Genomic DNA, 19,526 nt, shown 5'->3' with positions numbered 1-19,526 from the left:
AAAAAAGTTTTATGACAAATAATGCATTGTGTTTTTCCCCAATACAGTCGGGGAAGTTTCCTGGTAAATAAATCTCTCCAGGGACAATGATTTTGGTTCATCCTGAGCTTCCTGCTTCATGAATAGAATCCTGTAGCTGAACTGCAGGGGCAGGGATAGTGACACAGTAATGGAGATGAGTGTTCGGGTGATAACCAGAGAAAGAGGGAGCAGAACATTATGGGACATATAAAACCTCTTCATGTATAACATGCACCCCAAGGTGCCACCCAAAATTATATCCTATACCCGTACATACCCAGAAAGCACTTTATAGTATCAGCCACAGCACCTCCACATTAGTACCAGCCACAGTGCCCACATAGGTGTCAGCCATAGCACCTCCACATCAGTGCCAACCACCATAACCATCCCAGCCACAGTGCCCACATAGGTGTCAGCCATAGCACCTCCACATCAGTGCCAACCACCATAACCATCCCAGTCACAGTACCCACATAGGTGTCAGCCATAGCACCTCCACATCAGTGCCAACCACAATAACCATCCCAGTCACAGTACCCACATAGGTGTCAGCCATAGCACCTCCACATCAGTGCCAACCACCATAACCATCCCAGTCACAGTACCCACATAGGTGTCAGCCATAGCACCTCCACATCAGTGCCAACCACCATAACCATCCCAGTCACAGTACCCACATAGGTGTCAGCCATAGCACCTCCACATCAGTGCCAACCACCATAACCATCCCAGTCACAGTACCCACATAGGTGTCAGCCATAGCACCTCCACATCAGTGCCAACCACCATAACCATCCCAGTCACAGTACCCACATAGGTGTCAGCCATAGCACCTCCACATCAGTGCCAACCACCATAACCATCCCAGTCACAGTATCCACATAGGTGTCAGCCATAGCACCTCCACATCAGTGCCAACCACAATAACCATCCCAGTCACAGTACCCACATAGGTGTCAGCCATAGCACCTCCACATCAGTGCCAACCACCATAACCATCCCAGTCACAGTACCCACATAGGTGTCAGCCATAGCACCTCCACATCAGTGCCAACCACCATAACCATCCCAGTCACAGTACCCACATAGGTGTCAGCCATAGCACCTCCACATCAGTGCCAACCACCATAACCATCCCAGTCACAGTACCCACATAGGTGTCAGCCATAGCACCTCCACATCAGTGCCAACCACCATAACCATCCCAGTCACAGTACCCACATAGGTGTCAGCCATAGCACCTCCACATCAGTGCCAACCACCATAACCATCCCAGTCACAGTATCCACATAGGTGTCAGCCATAGCACCTCCACATCAGTGCCAACCACCGTAACCATCCCAGTGACAGTGCCTGATAATAATACCAGCTAAAGTGCCCTAATATAGTAACAACACAGTGCCCCATAAAAATGTCAGCTAAAGTGCCCTAATATAGTAACAACCACAGTGCCCCATAATAGTGCCAGCTAAAGTGCCCTGATATAGTGGCAACCACAGTGCCCAATGTCAGCCACAACACCTCCACATTAGAGCCAGACACTATAACCATCCCAGCCACACTGCCCCATTATTTGGACACCTATTGGCATTAATTATTAGGAAAAATATACTATTGTTATGTGAGCACTATATGGCAGTCATTTAAGTTCCTGTATAGGGATATTATTGTATGGCAGCATTTGGTGATACATATTTAGGTATAATGAGCTTATGTCTTTCTATATAGATTTTAATATAACAATGGCACGTTGAGGGCATCAATCGGGTTTTCCGCACTCTTTCCATTGAAGAACACTGCAGCCATCCTGTGTGGCTGATAACAGAGAGCAATAGATAGTATGTACCATCACATGGAGAGCAGACAGGCTGCAGGCATTGTCCTGGTAATCTGTATGTAATGATGTGGCGGGGCACAGAGCGGGCACAGGATGGCAGGTAATTGGGCACTAGTGATGCTATAAATCACACATCGGTCACCAGTATTCCGCCCCTCATTCAGACGCCTCTAATTGTTTGTAATGAGTAGAAAAAATTTAGCGTTTTGGAGCCGATCCAGTTAATAGCCGAGGTCACATGACACGTCCTCCGCACAGCAGAGCTGAGAAAGAAATTGTCTGAGATTTAATTAGACTCCTATTACAGCAAAGAGAAAACCGTGAGGGGCGATCATTATAATCAGGGGGGGCGGAATCGTGTTCATGGAAAGGGGCTTATTGTAGAAGTGAAGACTGTTACCTTGTCTGTGGAATATTATAAATTTATACCGTATTGTTCTAATATCTGTCTGTTTATCTATCTCATATCTATCTATATATTTCAGTCTTTAGGGCATAACACAGGTCTCCAGTATCGGATATTAGTTATAGGGGAGGTTTCTACCTTTCATGTACGTCAAAGCCATAGATAAAAGCAGTATGAGATGTCAGGAGAGCCGCCTTGTCCTCTGAAGTCAGGTTCTCATATATTATAGCTGTGACCTCACTGTGCACTATATAGAAGACTTCAGTGCCAAGTGTCTTAAAATACAACTGTGTATAGGACCAAAATCCATCTATCCATCTATCTATCTATTATATATCTATCTATCTATCTATCTATATAATCTTATCTTTAATCTTATTCTATGTCTGAATTTCCTATTGAAAATACCTGTCCAGCTGTAATATTCAGATGACAACATCCTACTGAGGACCTGATCTCCTGAGGACCCCCCCCCCCCCATCTTAGACGTCCACAATATTGTATTCATTGTTGATTTTAGTAAATTGTAGCCAGGACATCGGTCTCTTCTGTATATTCCTGGCCCTGTATGACATCCTGATATCTTCCTCATCTCCAGGAGCTGCAGGATCTTCTCTTGGCCAAAATGAAAGAGCTGAAGACCTTCCAAGAAACCAATGTATCCTTGAGGAATGAACTTGATGTCCTGAAGTCCATGTTGGAGGAAGAAGAACACCGGTAAGTCAGCCCAGAGCGAAGAATTACCCATAGATCAGTGCAGCCATCTACTATGGGATTGTGGAGGCATCTCCTATAGGAAACCTTTAGGGTTCAGTATAATGGTCTGTGGTTGGGTTGGAGAAGTGTTTGTCTACTGTAGTATAGAATTCCAGTTCGGATCATCAGAAGTCGGTCAGGCCAAGGCTTGGGGTTTTTGACTGTGCTACAGGGGCTGTAACATTAGTATAGGTCATAATATAGTATCTATACCTGTGCCTCATGGTGGTCTCACAATTCTTATATGATCTTTGTCCCATTGTTCATTTTTGGCAGCATGCACAATGAGTGTTATCTCTGGCTTTTCCTAGGTTGCAGTGTGGCCCAAGACATTACATCACTAATCAGGTGTAGAAAGGGAACGTGTCTTTTATTTAAAGCAAACTGGTCATCCTGTTCACCCACACTAAACCCAATACACTGGGCTACAGTGTGCGTGAACAGGAGACCAATGAGAGGTCAATGAGTTAAATATGTACTGAGCTGTGTCCCTCCGAAGATCCTCCTGCGCACAGGAGGCAGGCACGACGGGACAATTTGAATATTCACCCATAATATTCCAGTATATTGGATGACCATTTTCGCTGGGTGGGAGGGAGATCATTCTCCACAGGGCTACAGGGAAGTTTCAAGCAAAACACAGCCTGGAAGGGAGCTCAGCTGTGCTGCAGTGGGTAGGTAGGCTGATGTGTGGAAAGGAGAAAAGGAACCTCACACTTACAAACAAGGGATCCTGAGACTTGTAGTTGGAGAGAGATTTCCAACAGGAAATAGCCATTTTACAAAAAGAAAGCCGCAGCGTTATGGTGGACTCACAACACAGCCATTTAGCCCAAAGACAAGCACAGATCCTTCTTAAGCATGTTCATTACTGTCTGGTAGGTAAGTACTAAAGTCACCTTATGTTGGAGAACCTCTTTAATGATGATGCAAAAATGCATGAACAGATGGATATAAGATGGTTAACAGATAGAGGTCTATCTGGATCTGTCAGACAGAATGGTTTATGAGGTTTTAAGGTTGGAGGAAGTAGCTAACTTCTCCTCTACCTGGGTCTCTGTTCCATACAGGATGACCGCCAGCTCGCTGCACCCTCTGTACCGCCCACCGTCCTCCACACATCTATTGTCAGACTCTTTCCAGTCACCCATCTTCAACACTTTACCGGGTTACACAAAGACCAATGACCTGGTGTCTGAATTACGCCCCTCGGATCCCAGTAGAACATCCGGCAGCGCAACCACATCAGACGGGAAGGAGGAAAAACCTGGTAAGACTTCTGTCCATGGAAGATATGTCAACCTTGGGATATCTTAAAATGTCCTAGATCAGTGGTCTCCATATTGTGGCCCTCTAGGTGTTGCAAAACTTCATCTCCCAGCATGCCCGGACAGCCGTTGGCTGTCCTGGCATGCTGGGAGTTGGAGTTTTGTAACATCTGGAGGGCCACGTTTGGAGACCAATGCCCTAGATGATGAGCAAAACATATGTAAAAGATATTAGATGTCCATTGTACATATACTGCACAGCATCGGGCACATTGAAGGCTGACGCAGTTCATTGGTAAAAATTGTCAATACAACAGCGCCACCTGGTGATCAGATCCAAAATTAAACTGAACATTCCCCTCTTTTTCCAAAATTGTTGTCAGATCTACAGTTTCCTGAAGAAGAAGAAGGTCAACGCATTGAAGAGCAAGTGAAGAGGCCGCACACTGCACCTTTCCTGAGCTCCACGGCTTCAGACCTTAGCAAAAGACAAAGCTCTTTTGCTTCCATGGTGGAAAACAATGCGTATCCTCAAGTGATCAAGAACACTGAGTCCTTGACTGGCCGTGGCAACAAAGCGGCTGTATCCAGGTTAGTTCCTTAACCCCTTAAGGACCAATGCAAATAAACCTGTACGCCCCTGAAAGACCAGGCCTGTTTTTTCAAATCGGGGATGTCTGTCTTTATTAGAGAATAACTCTGGTAACGTTTTGCCAATCACGATAATTCTGACATTGTTTTTTTGTCACAAGTCGTCCTTCATGTACATAGTAAAAGTAAGCCAATATAATTTGTAGTTTTTTTTTACAATGCAAAAAATCATGAAATTTTTACAAAAAATTATGGTTTTTTGCTATTTTAACACTAATTGGTTGCATATATTTATACATACTGACCAAATAGTTTATGAAACTTATACTTTCAGATGTCTACTTTATTTTGACGTCATTTTTTAGTTTTTAATTAACATTTTAAATTAGTTAGAAGCCTAACAATTTAACTTGAAATTTAGAAAGTTTAGAAAATTTGAAAAGTACATCTTTTTTTATGGGCTATGCAAGGTTTGCAGAAATTAAAAGGTAGTAGAACATAGGAACACCCCCCCAAATGACCCCATTTTAAAAACTAGACCCCTCAAGGTATTCGCTAGGGGGTACAGTGAGTATTTTAACACCATCGTTTTTTGGCAGGAATTATTACAAAGTCAGTGTTAAAAATTCAAAAATTGCAATTTTTCACAAATGCATTATTTGGGGGGCATATTTTTTGTACATCACTTCTAATATTGAAAGAAATGCACCCTATATTTTATTTAGCTGCTTGTCCCATGTTCGGAAATACCCCCGCTTTGGCCATATTTGGTTCCTTGGCCGCGTGGTAGGACTCAGAAGGAGAGGAGCGCCATTTGGCTTTCAGGGCAGAACAGTACCCCCACCCCCACAAGTGACCCCATTTATATACCGCACCCCTACAAGTTATTGGCTGGACCAGCGACCTCTCTGATTGGTCCTTGGTCGGCTGGCAGTATAACGCGTCTGTCTGTGACAGTTAAGGCTCCTGATGGATATATCCGCCATGTTGTGGGAATAAGCACCCGCTCATGGCGAATATATCCATCACTGCTGCGGCTGGGTAGCTCAGTGTGTCCGCTCATGACTGCTGGCGGAAAATCCGCCGCTATGAGTGGACGCACAAAGCTACCCAGCCGCAGCAGGGAGCTCATTACCGTGACTGCTGCATAATGTGTAGGATCACGTGGCGGACATCCGCAGCATATTACATGCTGCGGATGTACGCCAATGCGATCCTACACATTATGCTTTTTTTTTTTTATTAGATTAATTTAATAAATGTATTTTTTATATATTTTTTTATACATTTTATATATATTTTTTTATTACATTTTTATGACATTTTTATTTATTTTTACACTTTTATTTTATTTATTTATTTTTACACTTTTTAATGCTTTGGAATACTTAGTATTCCAAAGCATTGCAGTTATATGCTGCCTGCCAGTTTTCACTAGCAGGCAGCATATTTCACTAGCAGGCAATACCCAGGGCAGACCTGGGGGTCTTTGTAGGACCCCCGGCTGCCCAGGTATGCAGCAGCACCCCGCGATGCTCCGGGGTGCTGCAGGAGAGACAGAGGGAGCCCCCTCCCTCTGTCAGAACTCCTTACAGCGCGCGGTCACTTCTGACCGCGGCTGTAAGGGTTAAACTGCCGGGAGTGAAGTGAACTTCACTCCCGGCAGTGCGGCAGGCCCCGGCCAGCCGTGTATTACACGCAGCACCCCGCGATCACGCTGTGGGGTGCTGCAGAGGAGACAGAGGGAGCTCCCTCCCTCTGTCATAACACTTACAGCCCGCGGTCACTTCCGACCGCGGCTGTAAGGGTTAAAACTGCCGGGACCGAAGTTTACTTCGGTCCTGGCAGTGCAGCAGGGTCCCGGCTGTGTGATACAGCCGAGTCCCTGCCGCGATCTCGTGGGTGCACTGGGCAGCACCCACGAGAAGAATGGACGAGTATAGACGTCCAGGTGCGGGAACGCCCGCCAACCTGGACGTCTATACTCGTCCATGGTCGTTATCGGGTTAAAGGACAAGTCTTTAATGCTCATTAGAGGTGTCTATAGTCTAAATCAATGTATTCAAGACAACAATGTCTCTTACATGACGTCTTACGTAGTAGAGAAGAGGAGGCTCAATGACATGAACAATTGGTTGCTTTCCTTGTGTGGTACAAGGACACCAACCCTCACCATCATCTATCAATAGGTGGGCCCAGAACTTGTTCACCACTTTTCCATCTCTTGTCTGTTCACCCTCAAGTCGATTCATTCTTTGGTGTCTGTGGCCATGGACCACATACATAGCAACTACATGTGAAACCTCTATGATATGTTCACCCTTGTCCTGTAGCACAAGTGGGTTTCTGGTCCGCTCACATCTAGGTGTACACCCATTGTCCCATTGTAGTGGGTCTTCTGGTCTGCTCATATCTAGGTGTACACCCCTTGTCTGATGATTAGATCTGTCCACCAAAACTCAGTCTTTATATATGTGTCTTGGTTAGAAGATTCCACCAACAACGTGACTAGAAGAGTATACCACCAAATCAAGGTCCTGGTTGAAAACAATTTAGTAGCACAATTTGGTTAAAGTTTGGTTCAAGCATTTACCAATTCTTGGATTATGTGAACAGTTTTTGTTGGGTGGATGGACCTTGGTTCACCAAAGATTTCCATCACCCTAAAACCCATTTGCGGATTTCTCAACTTGATTTTATAAAGTAGGGCTGCTTGGGTTGGTAAAAATTCCCAAGAAAGACTTAGAATAAGGACTATGGTTCCCATTGGTGAAGCCACCAATTGGAGTTGGTGGTGCATTTTTTTTTTTTAAGATAGTACTTGTTGAAAACGTTATAAAATCCACAGAACCTTACCTGGAAATAATGTTCTCAACAGATAGCTTAGTACTAGCTTTAAAAAAATACCCACCAACTCCATCTGGTGGTTTCACCAATGTGACCCATAGCTTTGTCTTTGTGGGAATTTGTCTTGTGAGAATTTTTACACTTACCAAACTAAACAGCCCTACTCTATAAAATCCACAGAACCATAGCTGGAAAGACATAGCTATGAGTCCCATTGATGAAACCACCAGACAGAGTTGGTGGTGCATTTTTTTTAAGCTGGTACTAAGCTAGATGTCGAAAACATTAGTAAGTTTCTTCATTTTTCTTTCCTTTTGGGGAGTAAAGACCTACACAGGTTGCCCCTCTTTAACTGTCCTCCACTTGTTACCTGTATTAATGGCTCCTGTTTGTACTTGTTATCAGTATAAGAGACTCCTGTCCACAACATCAAACAGTCACACTCCAAACTCCACTATGGCCAAGATCAAAGAGCTGTCGAAGGACACCAGAAACAAAATTGTAGACATGCAGCAGATGGGAAGACTGAGTCTGCAATAGGCAAGCAGCTTGGTGTGAAGAAATCAACTTTAGGAGCCATTATTAGAAAATGGAAAACATACAAGACCACTGATAATCTCCTTCGATCTGGGGCTCCACGCAAGATCTCACCCCGTGGTATCAAAATGATCACAAGAACGGTGAGCAGAAATCCCACAACCACACGGGGGGACCTAATGAATGATCTGCAGAGAGCTGGGACCAAAGTAACAAAGACTACCATCAGTAACACACTATGCCGCCAGGGACTCAAATTGTGTTCCCCTGCTTAAGTCAGTACATGTCTGGGCCTAAGAGCATTTGGACAAACCAGAAGAGGATTTGGAGAATATCCTATGGTCAGATGAAACCAAAGTAGAACTTATTGGTAAAAACTCAACTCGTCGTGTTTGGAGGAGAAAGAATGCTGAGTGGCATCCAAAGAACACCATACCTACTGTGAAGCATGGGGGTGGAAACATCATGCTTTGGGGCTGTTTTTCTGCCAAGGGACCGGGATGACCGATCCGTGTGAAGGAAAGAATGAATGGGGCCATGTATCGTGAGATTTTGAGTGAAAACCTCCTTCCATCAGCAAGGGCATTGAAGATGAAACGTGTCTGGGTCTTTCAGCATGACAATGATCCCAAGCACACCACCCGGGCAACGAAGGCGTGGCTTCGTAATAAGCATTTCAAGGTCCTGGAGTGGTCTAGCCAGTCTCCAGATCTCAACCCAATTGAAAACTTTTGGAGGGAGTTGAAAGTCCGTGTTGCCCAGCGACAGCCCCAAAACATCACTGCTCTAGAGGAGATCTGCATGGAGGAATGGGTCAGAATACCAGCAACAGTGTGTGAAAACCTTGTGAAGACTTAGAGAAAACCTCTGACCTCTGTCATTGCCAACAAAAGGGATATAACAAAGTATTGAGATGAACTTTTGTTATTGACCAAATACTTATTTTTCACCATAATTTGCAAATAAATTCTTTAAAAATCAGGCAATGTGATTTTGTGGTATGGGGTGTGATGCATTACCCTAGGGGCAGATGGCATTAACCCCTTGTATTCTTGATGCCAGGGCGTGGTTTATCCTCAAACCACCCGAAGGTATACCGCTGGATCCTGGGCTAGGCACGGGGGCAATAATGACTCTGACACCAAGTTACAGACAATGTGTAGTGTAGACAGATGGAACAGTCTATACCAGTGGTTCTTAACCTTGTTGGAGGTGCTGAACCCCACCAGTTTCATATGCGCATTCACCGAACCCCTCTTAATTGGAAAAATAAAATATGATTTTTTCAAATTCAAAACATAGGAGGTATATATTTAAGTATATATTTATACATAGGTGCCCAAAATGAACAAAACCATTAAGAACAAAACCATGAAAACATAATTTTCACACAAAAACAAAAACATAATGAATATTTACTGCAAATCAGTGTGACTTCTGCTGTTGTCTTTCAGAGACCTGTTCAGAAATACGCGGCTTTACCTTGGCAAGTGCCACTCTCATGTCATTTTCGCAGCAATGGCAGAGTTCCCCCACATTAGGCAGATAGTGTTCCCCCCACATTAGGCAGGCAGTGTTCCCCCACATTAGGCAGGCAGTGTCCCCCCCACATTAGGCAGGCAGTGTTTCCCCACATTAGGCTGGCAGTATGTTCCCCCACATTAGGTGCAATATAGTCCGCCACATTAGGCCGGCAGTATGTTCCCCCACATTAGGTGCAATATAGTCCCCCACATTAGGCTGGCAGATTAGGCAGGCAGTGTTCCCCCACATTAGGCAGGCAGTGTTCCCCCACATTAGGCAGGCAGTGTTCCCCCACATTAGGCAGGCAGTGTTCCCCCACATTAGGCAGGCAGTGTTCCCCCACATTAGGCAGGCAATGTTCCCCCACATTAGGCTGGCAGTATGTTCCCCCACATTAGCTGCAATATAGTCCCCCACATTAGGTGCAATATAGTCCCCCACATTAGGCCGGCAGTATGTTCCCCACATTAGGTGCAATATTGTCCCCCACATTACGTTGGCAGTATATTCCCCCACATTTGGTGCAGTATATTCCCCCACAGACATACAGCCTCCAGCCAAACAGTATGGCTGGAGGATGTATGCCTGTGTACTGCCCCACTTCAGTGTTCCGATCACCGCCCCTCGGGTCCGGCCATAGCAGAACCGCAGAATCGGTGGTCGGAACACCGAAGCTGACGCGTCGCTGGTAAACACTTAACAACTGCCAGCGCACGTCCTTCTTGCTTCCTCTCTGCGCTCCGTTGCCATGGGCACACGCATGGGACGTGACGTCCCTGCGTGCGCTAGTTCCCGGCGATCCCCACGTTTTTAAAGTAAACGCGGGGCCGCAGGGACTTAACAGAGGCATCCCTGTGTTCCGAAAGCATATTTTGGAACACAGGGATGTCCCGAGGCAAAAACACCCGGCGGGCCTCCCCGCTGAACCCTGGAGACTGCCTCAGAACCACTGGTCTATACAGTTCAGCCAGGCCCTCGGAGGTGACCAGTGACTTCAGAGACCTTAAGGGCTTGCTGGGACTTGCAGTAGATTTGGACAATTTTAGTGCAGGCCACTCTGACTTGACAATAGATGACTGTGACTGACTTGACTTGAGACTGACAATGCTGTGGTTGTAGATTACTTGTAGAATTGTGGCTGCTGGACTGACTTGAGGCCTCCTATGGACTCCAGACACACTCTAGGACTTGACTGCACTACAACTCAGCACAAAGAGCAGAACTCCAAGAGAGAGAAGAGACTCCTCAAAGGGGCTTTTATAGGGGAGCCTCTGGTGGGAGCCATAGTTCACATGGTCACTGATACCTCCTGGGTTACACTCATATGACAACGGGTAATCACATGTTAACATTCTTAAAGCTATAACATCCTCATATACATTATACAATATAATACAAGCAGAACAACATATACATTAGGGGACACAGTAAGGAGGCTGCCTGACAGGGCAGCAAGGGTACGGAGATACAACTCCTGTACTGGGCTACCCCAATTTTATGGATTTTTTTTTGCTCATTGTCAGGCCTAAGGCCTGATTATTAAAATCCTATATGTGTATTATAAATTATAACTGTGTGTGATGTATTATCCAAGACATGGGTGAGAGGTCATTCAGACGGTGTATCCTTTTGTGTATGGCATTTTATTGGGGGTCTGGCTGTTTGTTTACAGCTGCTTTGAAGTCAAAGGCTTTTTCGAAGCAGCAGGATGTAAGGGGCACTCTGGTCCCATCATATAATCACACAGATAAGGGGGCCAGGAAGAGAGAAGAGCCACTGATGTGATCAGAGGGGAGGGGGGAATGGAGTCTCCCTCCCAAGAAAGCAGATATGATATTTAAAACAATGCTAGACTCAAAGTTGGGTGCTCAAGGCTGTGCCAGAAGCTGACAAGAGCTGGACTCTCACTGACAAGGACTGCTATACCATCATGCTGTAAGAACTTCATTCTTGTTTTCTGAACTTGCCTTGCAAAACTCTTTTATATATTTTTATACCTGTATGTCACTTGTTTATATATATATATATATATATATATATATATATAGCACTGCAATACCTTTTATCAGATTAAATGTTTAATTAATCAGCTCTGGTCTTTGATCTCTAAATATATGAGCTCACCTTTCTGATGGAAACACGTTTATCTAAGGGTTAATTTGGTGACTTGCTGGGACTAGTGGATACCCAGAGGTCTGGCGGCTTTAACCCTTGCACCATCACACTCTCTCTAGCGTCTTAGCTGGACCGATAGGGTGTGATCGTGACACTCATTATGCCTCGCATAGTTGAGGTATACCTATGATAAGATTACGGGCATCTCTCATCTTTTAAGTGGGAGAACTAATACAATTGGTGGCTGACTAAATACTTTTTTCCCCCACTGTATATCATGATGTCCCTATATACGGGATCTACATGCTTCTGGCTTTGAGGCCTACCTACTACCTACATGGGTACAATTAGTTCTCTCCTGTGTTTTTGACCCCTTCAGTGCCCTTGGAAACCTGGAAATCACAGAAGTTCATCCTGGAGGAGATTTTGTGAGAATTGTGAACCAAGCTCTTGATAAAGAAGAAGACATTGGAGGTTTCCTTCTGCAACAGAACATTTGTGGACATCCTGTGTCCATCTACCGCTTTCCACCAAAATCCAGAGTCATGGCGAGCTGTGAAGTGACTGTAAGCAAAAGAGGACACAGAATATCATGTTTAGCCAAAGGACAAAATTGAGAGCTTCCCAATTTTCATGATACAAAAATGCCTAGAAGCAATAAAGAACACAGTCAACCCTACAATGTATTACTACATTACAAACATGACATTATCTTTTCCATGTTGATCCCAGGTTTGGGCCTCCGCAGCCGGTGTCCCCCATAACCCTCCTACTGACTACCTTTGGAAAGAACAGACCAAATTTGTGACGGAACCAAAGTGCACAACCATATTGTGTAACCGGAATGGTCAAGTAAGATATTTTACACTAATAAATGTAAAAAGTGAAAATTTTCAGCTCCAAAAAAAGATTCAGTAGAATCAAGGGTGTACGTGCCAGAGCAAAAGCTCATTGGTAGAGGGGGAGTTAAAGCTCCAATATCCATAACAGGGCCCCCACCTACCATGGTCCATTTATTTTCACAAGGGTTATTGGGCCCCCACAGGTACCAGGGCCAAAGTGTTACTGCAATTTCTGTACCTAGGGCAAAACTGTGATGGGGTGACATTATTTGGGTTAAAAAAAAATATAATAATTGTTGAAACCATCTCACCCATGGGACCTGAACCCCAAGATTCCCAATATTGTGTGCTGGAAGCCCCCAAGGTCCTTAAGGTGGGAAAAGCCTTATGTGCTGTAACATCAGCGCTCTGGCCAGACACGTCCAGCCCGTCACTCACCTCCCTGGTCTTCCGTGTTCTCAGTCCTGGCGCGTGTGCCCGCACCTCCAAGGTCGCGCGCCTGAGCTCTGTGATTTAAAGGGCCAGTATGCCCCAATTAGTGTCTTCACCAGTTCCTTCCCTGTAAGTGTGTGCACCTTCCCCTGCCCTGTGCTGGATCTTTGTTGCCCTAATGCCTGCGAGAAAGCTACTGTGTTCCTGTTAATCTGTCTGTGTACCTGATCCTTGTTCCGTGACCCTACCTTGCTACTGTGCCGCCTGCCCTGACCTTCAGCTATCCTGACCTCATCTTGTCTTTGTCCTTCTGTACCACGCTTCATCCCAGCAACCTGTGTGGACGAGTTGTGTCATGGGTAGCGACCTGGGTGCTGCCTGCCGCAGCAAGACCATCCCGCTTTGCGGCGGGCTCTGGTGAAAACCAGCGGCACCTCAGACTCCACTCCCTGGCACGGCTCACATCAACATCCACACAGGCCCAAAAGATCCACCACCTGCCGTGACCCTTACAGATGCCCTCCTTATACTTCTTCCCTGTCTGCACCCCATATTGTTATTCTCCTGAATGTGGTCTCCTTTGGACACTTAGAAAGAGGGGGCCGGTCCTGGTTGGTAAGAACTGGAAAAATAGATTTCTAACTTTTTTTTCCCCCTTTTTTTTTTACTTATATTTTTCCTTTGTGTTTTTTAGGCCATGGCTTGGTTTACTCCTTTAAGGGAAAAAAATAGAAAATCATTAGAAAAATACGAGGTTTCCAAATCTGAAGCTAAATTCCTTTCATCTGAATTAATACATGAGCCAAGTCCTACAGACAGAGAGACCCCCGCTGATGGGAGGAGCCGATCGCCCAAGTCACCACCTGTTTATGGTAAACCGGAGAGAGAACCGCGTCTACTGAGAAGGTAGAATCCTCCTCTGTGCCTCTTCGGATTCTGTGGTTCCTGGTATGGAGATTTATTGACATTTCTCTTGCGTTCTGTAGAGAGAAGATCCCACCTGTGGTCCTTCCAGCTACATCGAGCCCGTGGACACAGAGTACAGCCTCCCCCACCCACCCTGACTACAACCCTGACCACATTGTGTTGTTGGGAAGTAAAGAAAACAACCTGTGCCGCCAGACAAGGTCTCAGACTGCCAGAACAGCGCCCCCTTCAGGTGAGGAACAAAAATGACACCAAGGCCCCAACTCTATAGAACATATGAAGGCTGAATATTGAGCCCTGCCAGTATAAGCCTACTACACAGTTCACACTAAATTCTTATATGCTTCAAGTTGTGCAACTTCTTCCTTAGAAGTCTTGTGATCCAGACCATGAGGAGGATCGATGGTTGTCACAACCTGTCATCACTAAACAATAGTAACCCTGACCCAAAAAAGTGTTTGTCTAGTTCTATGATGGGACAAAAGGAGCGATCTAAGCTTGTCTGGTCCCCCCCCCACCCAGTGACAAAGCCGACCAAGTCCCTCCCTTGTTGTTTCTTCACAAGCTTTAGCACTAAAGCAGCGGGAGACAAGTTGTAGCCAGCTTGGATGATTTTCTTTGTTTCTCACGTTATGTGGAGATGAGGACCCCCTGATGAATATTCATATCTGTGCCCTTCATTTCTCCTCAGATGTTCTGAGCGCAGAGCAGAGAAATGGTAAAGATGGAAATGAACTCCAAAGGCGCAGGAACTACAGGGGGCCCATCCGGTCAGCAGGGGTAAGAAGTCATTTCTCTATTGTAGTACAAGATCAGTAGGGCTTCAGGGTGGACACCGGCTCCACGAGGCGCAGATCGTCCTATATTCGCGAATTTCGCCTATTCCTTCACTTTTTTTTTCCATGCAAAATTTGTAATGAAATTAGCAAAATGTGCATGCGCTATTATTTATTTCAACTAACTACTTTCCTATTGGTTGCTAGGGATGTTGCTAACCTCTGACAACTGTATTTGCATCCTTCTCATTGGCCCACAAGATAAAAGAAGGGAGGGATCAGTGTCCTCTGGAAGCGCTGATATTCGCAAATTTTCGCAAGCTGGAAGCCGGGAGGGATGAAAACTTTTTATTTATATAGTACATATCATTGTTATGTGTACTGTGAAAAAAATATATATATATATATTCGACATAACGAATATATTTTGCTATATTCTAAATATTCGCTAAATCACAAAGTGCCGATATTAGTGATATAAAAATTTGCTATTGGAATATTCGCGCTCAACACTAATCTTCATTATGATCAGGTCCAGGTGGACATTGGATTGACCCATACACATCTAATAGATATGTGTCTGTTCACACAACAGGCAAGAAAAGGATGTCTTAGAGTTCTCCTCCCCGGAAGCTTCTCCCCGGTCTCTGAGCAGCACCGGGCAGGGTTACAGATTTTGCAGTCAGTGCAGAACCTCCATTTCCAGCCTCCGATGCCCCGTCCTCCGCCTCTCATGTCCTGGTGACCCTGATCCTGTAGACAGGTCAGGATCGCTCCCCTATATGTCACTATAAGTTGTGGTTACTGAACCTGTGTGAACATCGCTCTGACGTGTTTCTCTTTCTCTTGCAGCCTAATTCCAGAGGAGTCCTGTATCTGGGATACTCCTCGCCCGCTGGGTCCGTTCTACAGAAATACTTTGCCAACTCCTCATATAACATCAGGTTGGCGAGCCAAGTGTCTCTCGCCCCCACAATCCTGTCCAGCGTCTGATGAGATGACAACACTGAAGACTTTATACTATTACTGATGTCTCCCAGCAAAACTACAACTCTCAGCATGTTCCATCACCTTTCAGACCCCTCCAGCTCCATCTGTATACTGCTGCTATCTCTATGGGACAGGATATATACAGTGGTCCCTCAACATACGATGGTAATCCGTTCCAAATGGACCATCGTATGTTGAAACCATCGTATGTTGAGGGATCCGTGCAATGTAAAGTATAGGACAGTGGTCTACAACCTGCGGACCTCCAGATGTTGCAAAACTACAACACCCAGCATGCCCGGACAGCCGTTGGCTGTCCGGGCATGCTGGGAGTTGTAGTTTTGCAACATCTGGAGGTCCGCAGGTTGAAGACCACTGGTAGAGGAAGTTGTACTCACCTGTCACCGCCGCTCCGGACCGTCACCGCTGCCCTGGATGTCGCCCTCCATCGCTGTCGCCGCGTCCCCGGGGTGTCCCTGATGCTCCGGCAAGGCCTTTGCTTCCCCGACATCCTCGCTCTCCATCGCCGCCATCACGTCGCTACGCACGCCGCTACTATAGGATGACGGGACGGCGTACGCAGCGACGTGATGACGACGATGGAGAGCGCCGACGATGCAGAGGATCCAGAAGAGGACGCGCCGGAGCCCCGAGGACAGGTAGGAGACCCTCACCGGAGAACAAGGGGCACCGTAAACGGCTATCCGGGGGCAGCTGAAGCAGTCTGCGCTGTAGGATAGCCGTTTATGCGATGGCCCCGACATACAAAAGCATCGTATGTTGATGCTGCCTCTGAGAGGCCATCGTATGTTCAAATGATCGTATGTCGGGGCCATCGTAGGTCGGGGGTCACTGTAGTAGTTATATACCTCCCCTCCAGTTCTATCCGTATACTGCTGCTATCTCTATGGGATCAGGATATATAGTAGTTATACTCCTCCCCTCCAGCTCTATCTGTATACTGCTGCTATCTTTATAGGATCAGGATATATAGTAGTTATACACCTCCCCTCTAGTTCTATCTGTATACTGCTGCTATCTCTATGGGATCAGGATATATAGTAGTTATACACCTCCCCTCCAGCTCTATCTGTATACTGCTGCTATCTCAATGGGATCAGGATATATAGTAGTTATATACCTCCTCTCCAGCTCTATCTGTATACTGCTGCTATCTCTATGGGATCAGGATATATAGTAGTTATATACCTCCTCTCCAGCTCTATCTGTATACTGCTGCTGCTATCTTTATAGGATCAGGATATATAGTAGTTATACACCTCCCCTCCAGTTCTATCCGTATACTGCTGCTATCTTTATAGGATCAGGATATATAGTAATTATACACCTCCCCTCTAGCTCTATCTGTATACTGCTGCTATCTTTATAGGATTAGGATATATAGTAGTTATACACCTCTCCTCTAGCTCTATCTGTATACTGCTGCTATCTCTATGGGATCAGTATATATAGTAGTTATACACCTCCCCTCCAGCTCTATCTGTATACTGCTGCTATCTCTATGGGATCAGGATATATAGTAGTTATATACCTCCTCTCCAGCTCTATCTGTATACTGCTGCTATCTCTATGGGATCAGGATATATAGTGGTTATATACCTCCTCTCCAGCTCTATCTGTATACTGCTGCTATCTCTATGGGATCAGGATATATAGTAGTTATATACCTCCTCTCCAGCTCTATCTGTATACTGCTGCTGCTATCTTTATAGGATCAGGATATATAGTAGTTATACACCTCCCCTCTAGCTCTATCTGTATACTGCTGGAGGCACCCTGGTTGACAAATTCTGCTTTATAGGGAATGTTTTGTTATTTTACATTTAAATGTAACATTCTGTACTAAATTATTTTTAATATCTCTTAATAACATAACGACCCATCCAGAGACACCCGTCTGTAGACAAACTGTTCGATGGCATGAAGTAGGGACCTGGTTGGTGCGATGCCTTTGATGCCGCTCTAGAAATCATTGTCCTGCACTTTGTCTACATTCCAAATGGCCGACACTAAATACAAAGACTTCTCTCTCTACAGCAGTGTTTCCCAACCTGTGCGCCTCCAGCTGTTGCAAAACTACAATTCCCAGCATGCCCAGACAACCTTTGGCTGCCCGGCATGCTGGTAGATGCTGGAGGCTCACTGGTTAGGAAACACTGCTCTACAGTATGTCCCTGTAGTCTGTTCAGATGGCAGTAAAAAAAAGGAAAATAAAATAAAATCTGCATTCTACTAAATATCACCAGTGGGAGACAAAGTACAAACTGCAAGTCTCTAAAAATTACATGGACATGCAAGGCCTCAGGATGGAAACAATAGAATCATTTTGCATTTGACAAAGGTTTATTGTATTTAATAAAATATGTAAATAGGAAAAATATTTTCTTTCCTTATTTTTATATGAAGTCACCTGGGTTTGGTTTTGCTCCGCTTGTCCCTGTCACATACATCATACAGACTCCTGTGTTACTAAGTTATAGGAGTCTTCATAGGATTATAAATATAAAAAGCTGCTCATTCGTGGTGTCTGGTGTTCATGGGAGGGGAGCTTAGCTGCAATACCGGATGCAGTCACATGAGGGCATTGTGTCTTTTTTACCGTGTACAGCAAGATGTCAAACTCAAAGGCCAACAATGGGCCAAAAAAACAAGGTTTAAGTTTATGTGGGCTGCATAAAAATATATATATATATATATTAAACTTTACTTTCCTTGGCGTCCCTCAGCAGCACAATGTGGGGTGTCTCCGCCCCTGTGAGCTAATAGTGATAGGGATGACCCTTATATTTCTAATGACTGATCAATATATTCATATTAACCCCTTAAGGACTCAGGATTTTTCCATTTTTGCACTTTCGTTTTTTCCTCCTTACCTTTTAAAAATCATAACCCTTTCAATTTTCCACCTAAAAATCCATATTATGGCTTATTTTTGGCGTCGCCAATTCTACTTTGCAGTGACATTAGTCATTTTACCCAAAAATGCACGGCGAAACGGAAAAAATAATCATTGTGCGACAAAATCGAAGAAAAAATGCAATTTTGCAATTTTTGGGGGCTTCCGCTTCTATGCAGTGCATATTTTGGTAAAAATGACACCTTATCATTATTCTGTAGGTCCATACGGTTAAAATGATCCCCTACTTATATAGGTTTGATTTTGTCGCACTTCTGGAAAAAATCATAACTACATGCAGGAAAATATATACGTTTAAAAATGTCATCTTCTGACCCCTATAACTTTTTTATTTTTCCACGTACAGGGTGGTATGAGGGCTCATTTTTTGCGCCGTGATCTGAAGTTTTTATTGGTATGATTTTTGTTTTGATCGGACTTTTTGATCACTTTTTATTCATTTTTTAATGGTACAAAAAGTGACCAAAAATGCGCTTTTTTTTACTTTGGAATTTTTTTGCGCGTACGCCATTGACCGTGCAGTTTAATTAATGATATATTTTTATAGTTCAGACATTTACGCATGCGGCGACACCACATATGTTTATTTTTATTTTTATTTACACTGTTTTATTTATTTTTATGGGAAAAGGGGGGGAGGATTCAAACTTTTATTAGGGAAGGGGTTAAATGACCTTTATTAACACTTTTTTTATCATTTTTTTTTGCAGTGTTAT

General features: G+C 44.6%; 1 protein-coding gene across 3 annotated transcripts in view; it reads left to right on the top strand.

Moving 5' to 3' along the window:
* Positions 1–18,590, top strand: part of LMNTD1 (lamin tail domain containing 1) — a 79,691-nt gene extending 61,101 nt beyond the window's left edge. For 2 of the 3 annotated variants that reach the window (XM_056517598.1, XM_056517600.1), the window contains 10 exons: positions 2,866–2,984; positions 4,094–4,293; positions 4,675–4,882; positions 12,285–12,471; positions 12,638–12,757; positions 13,874–14,085; positions 14,166–14,338; positions 14,798–14,886; positions 15,478–15,645; positions 15,735–15,868. In XM_056517598.1, coding sequence (XP_056373573.1) covers positions 2,866–2,984; positions 4,094–4,293; positions 4,675–4,882; positions 12,285–12,471; positions 12,638–12,757; positions 13,874–14,085; positions 14,166–14,338; positions 14,798–14,886; positions 15,478–15,627 — 1,458 coding nt within the window. In that variant the 3' untranslated portion in view covers positions 15,628–15,645; positions 15,735–15,868. Of the gene's footprint in view, positions 1–2,865; positions 2,985–4,093; positions 4,294–4,674; positions 4,883–12,284; positions 12,472–12,637; positions 12,758–13,873; positions 14,086–14,165; positions 14,339–14,797; positions 14,887–15,477; positions 15,646–15,734; positions 16,119–16,228 lie in introns of those variants that run through there. The other variant, XM_056517599.1, reaches the window with a different exon arrangement.
* The last annotated feature ends 936 nt before the right edge of the window (positions 18,591–19,526 follow it).

This window comes from Hyla sarda, chromosome 4 (assembly GCF_029499605.1).
Source record: "Hyla sarda isolate aHylSar1 chromosome 4, aHylSar1.hap1, whole genome shotgun sequence".
Lineage (NCBI taxonomy): Eukaryota > Metazoa > Chordata > Amphibia > Anura > Hylidae > Hyla > Hyla sarda.
Note: the sequence above shows the minus strand (reverse complement) of the source record. Positions and strands in the feature narration are given on the sequence as shown.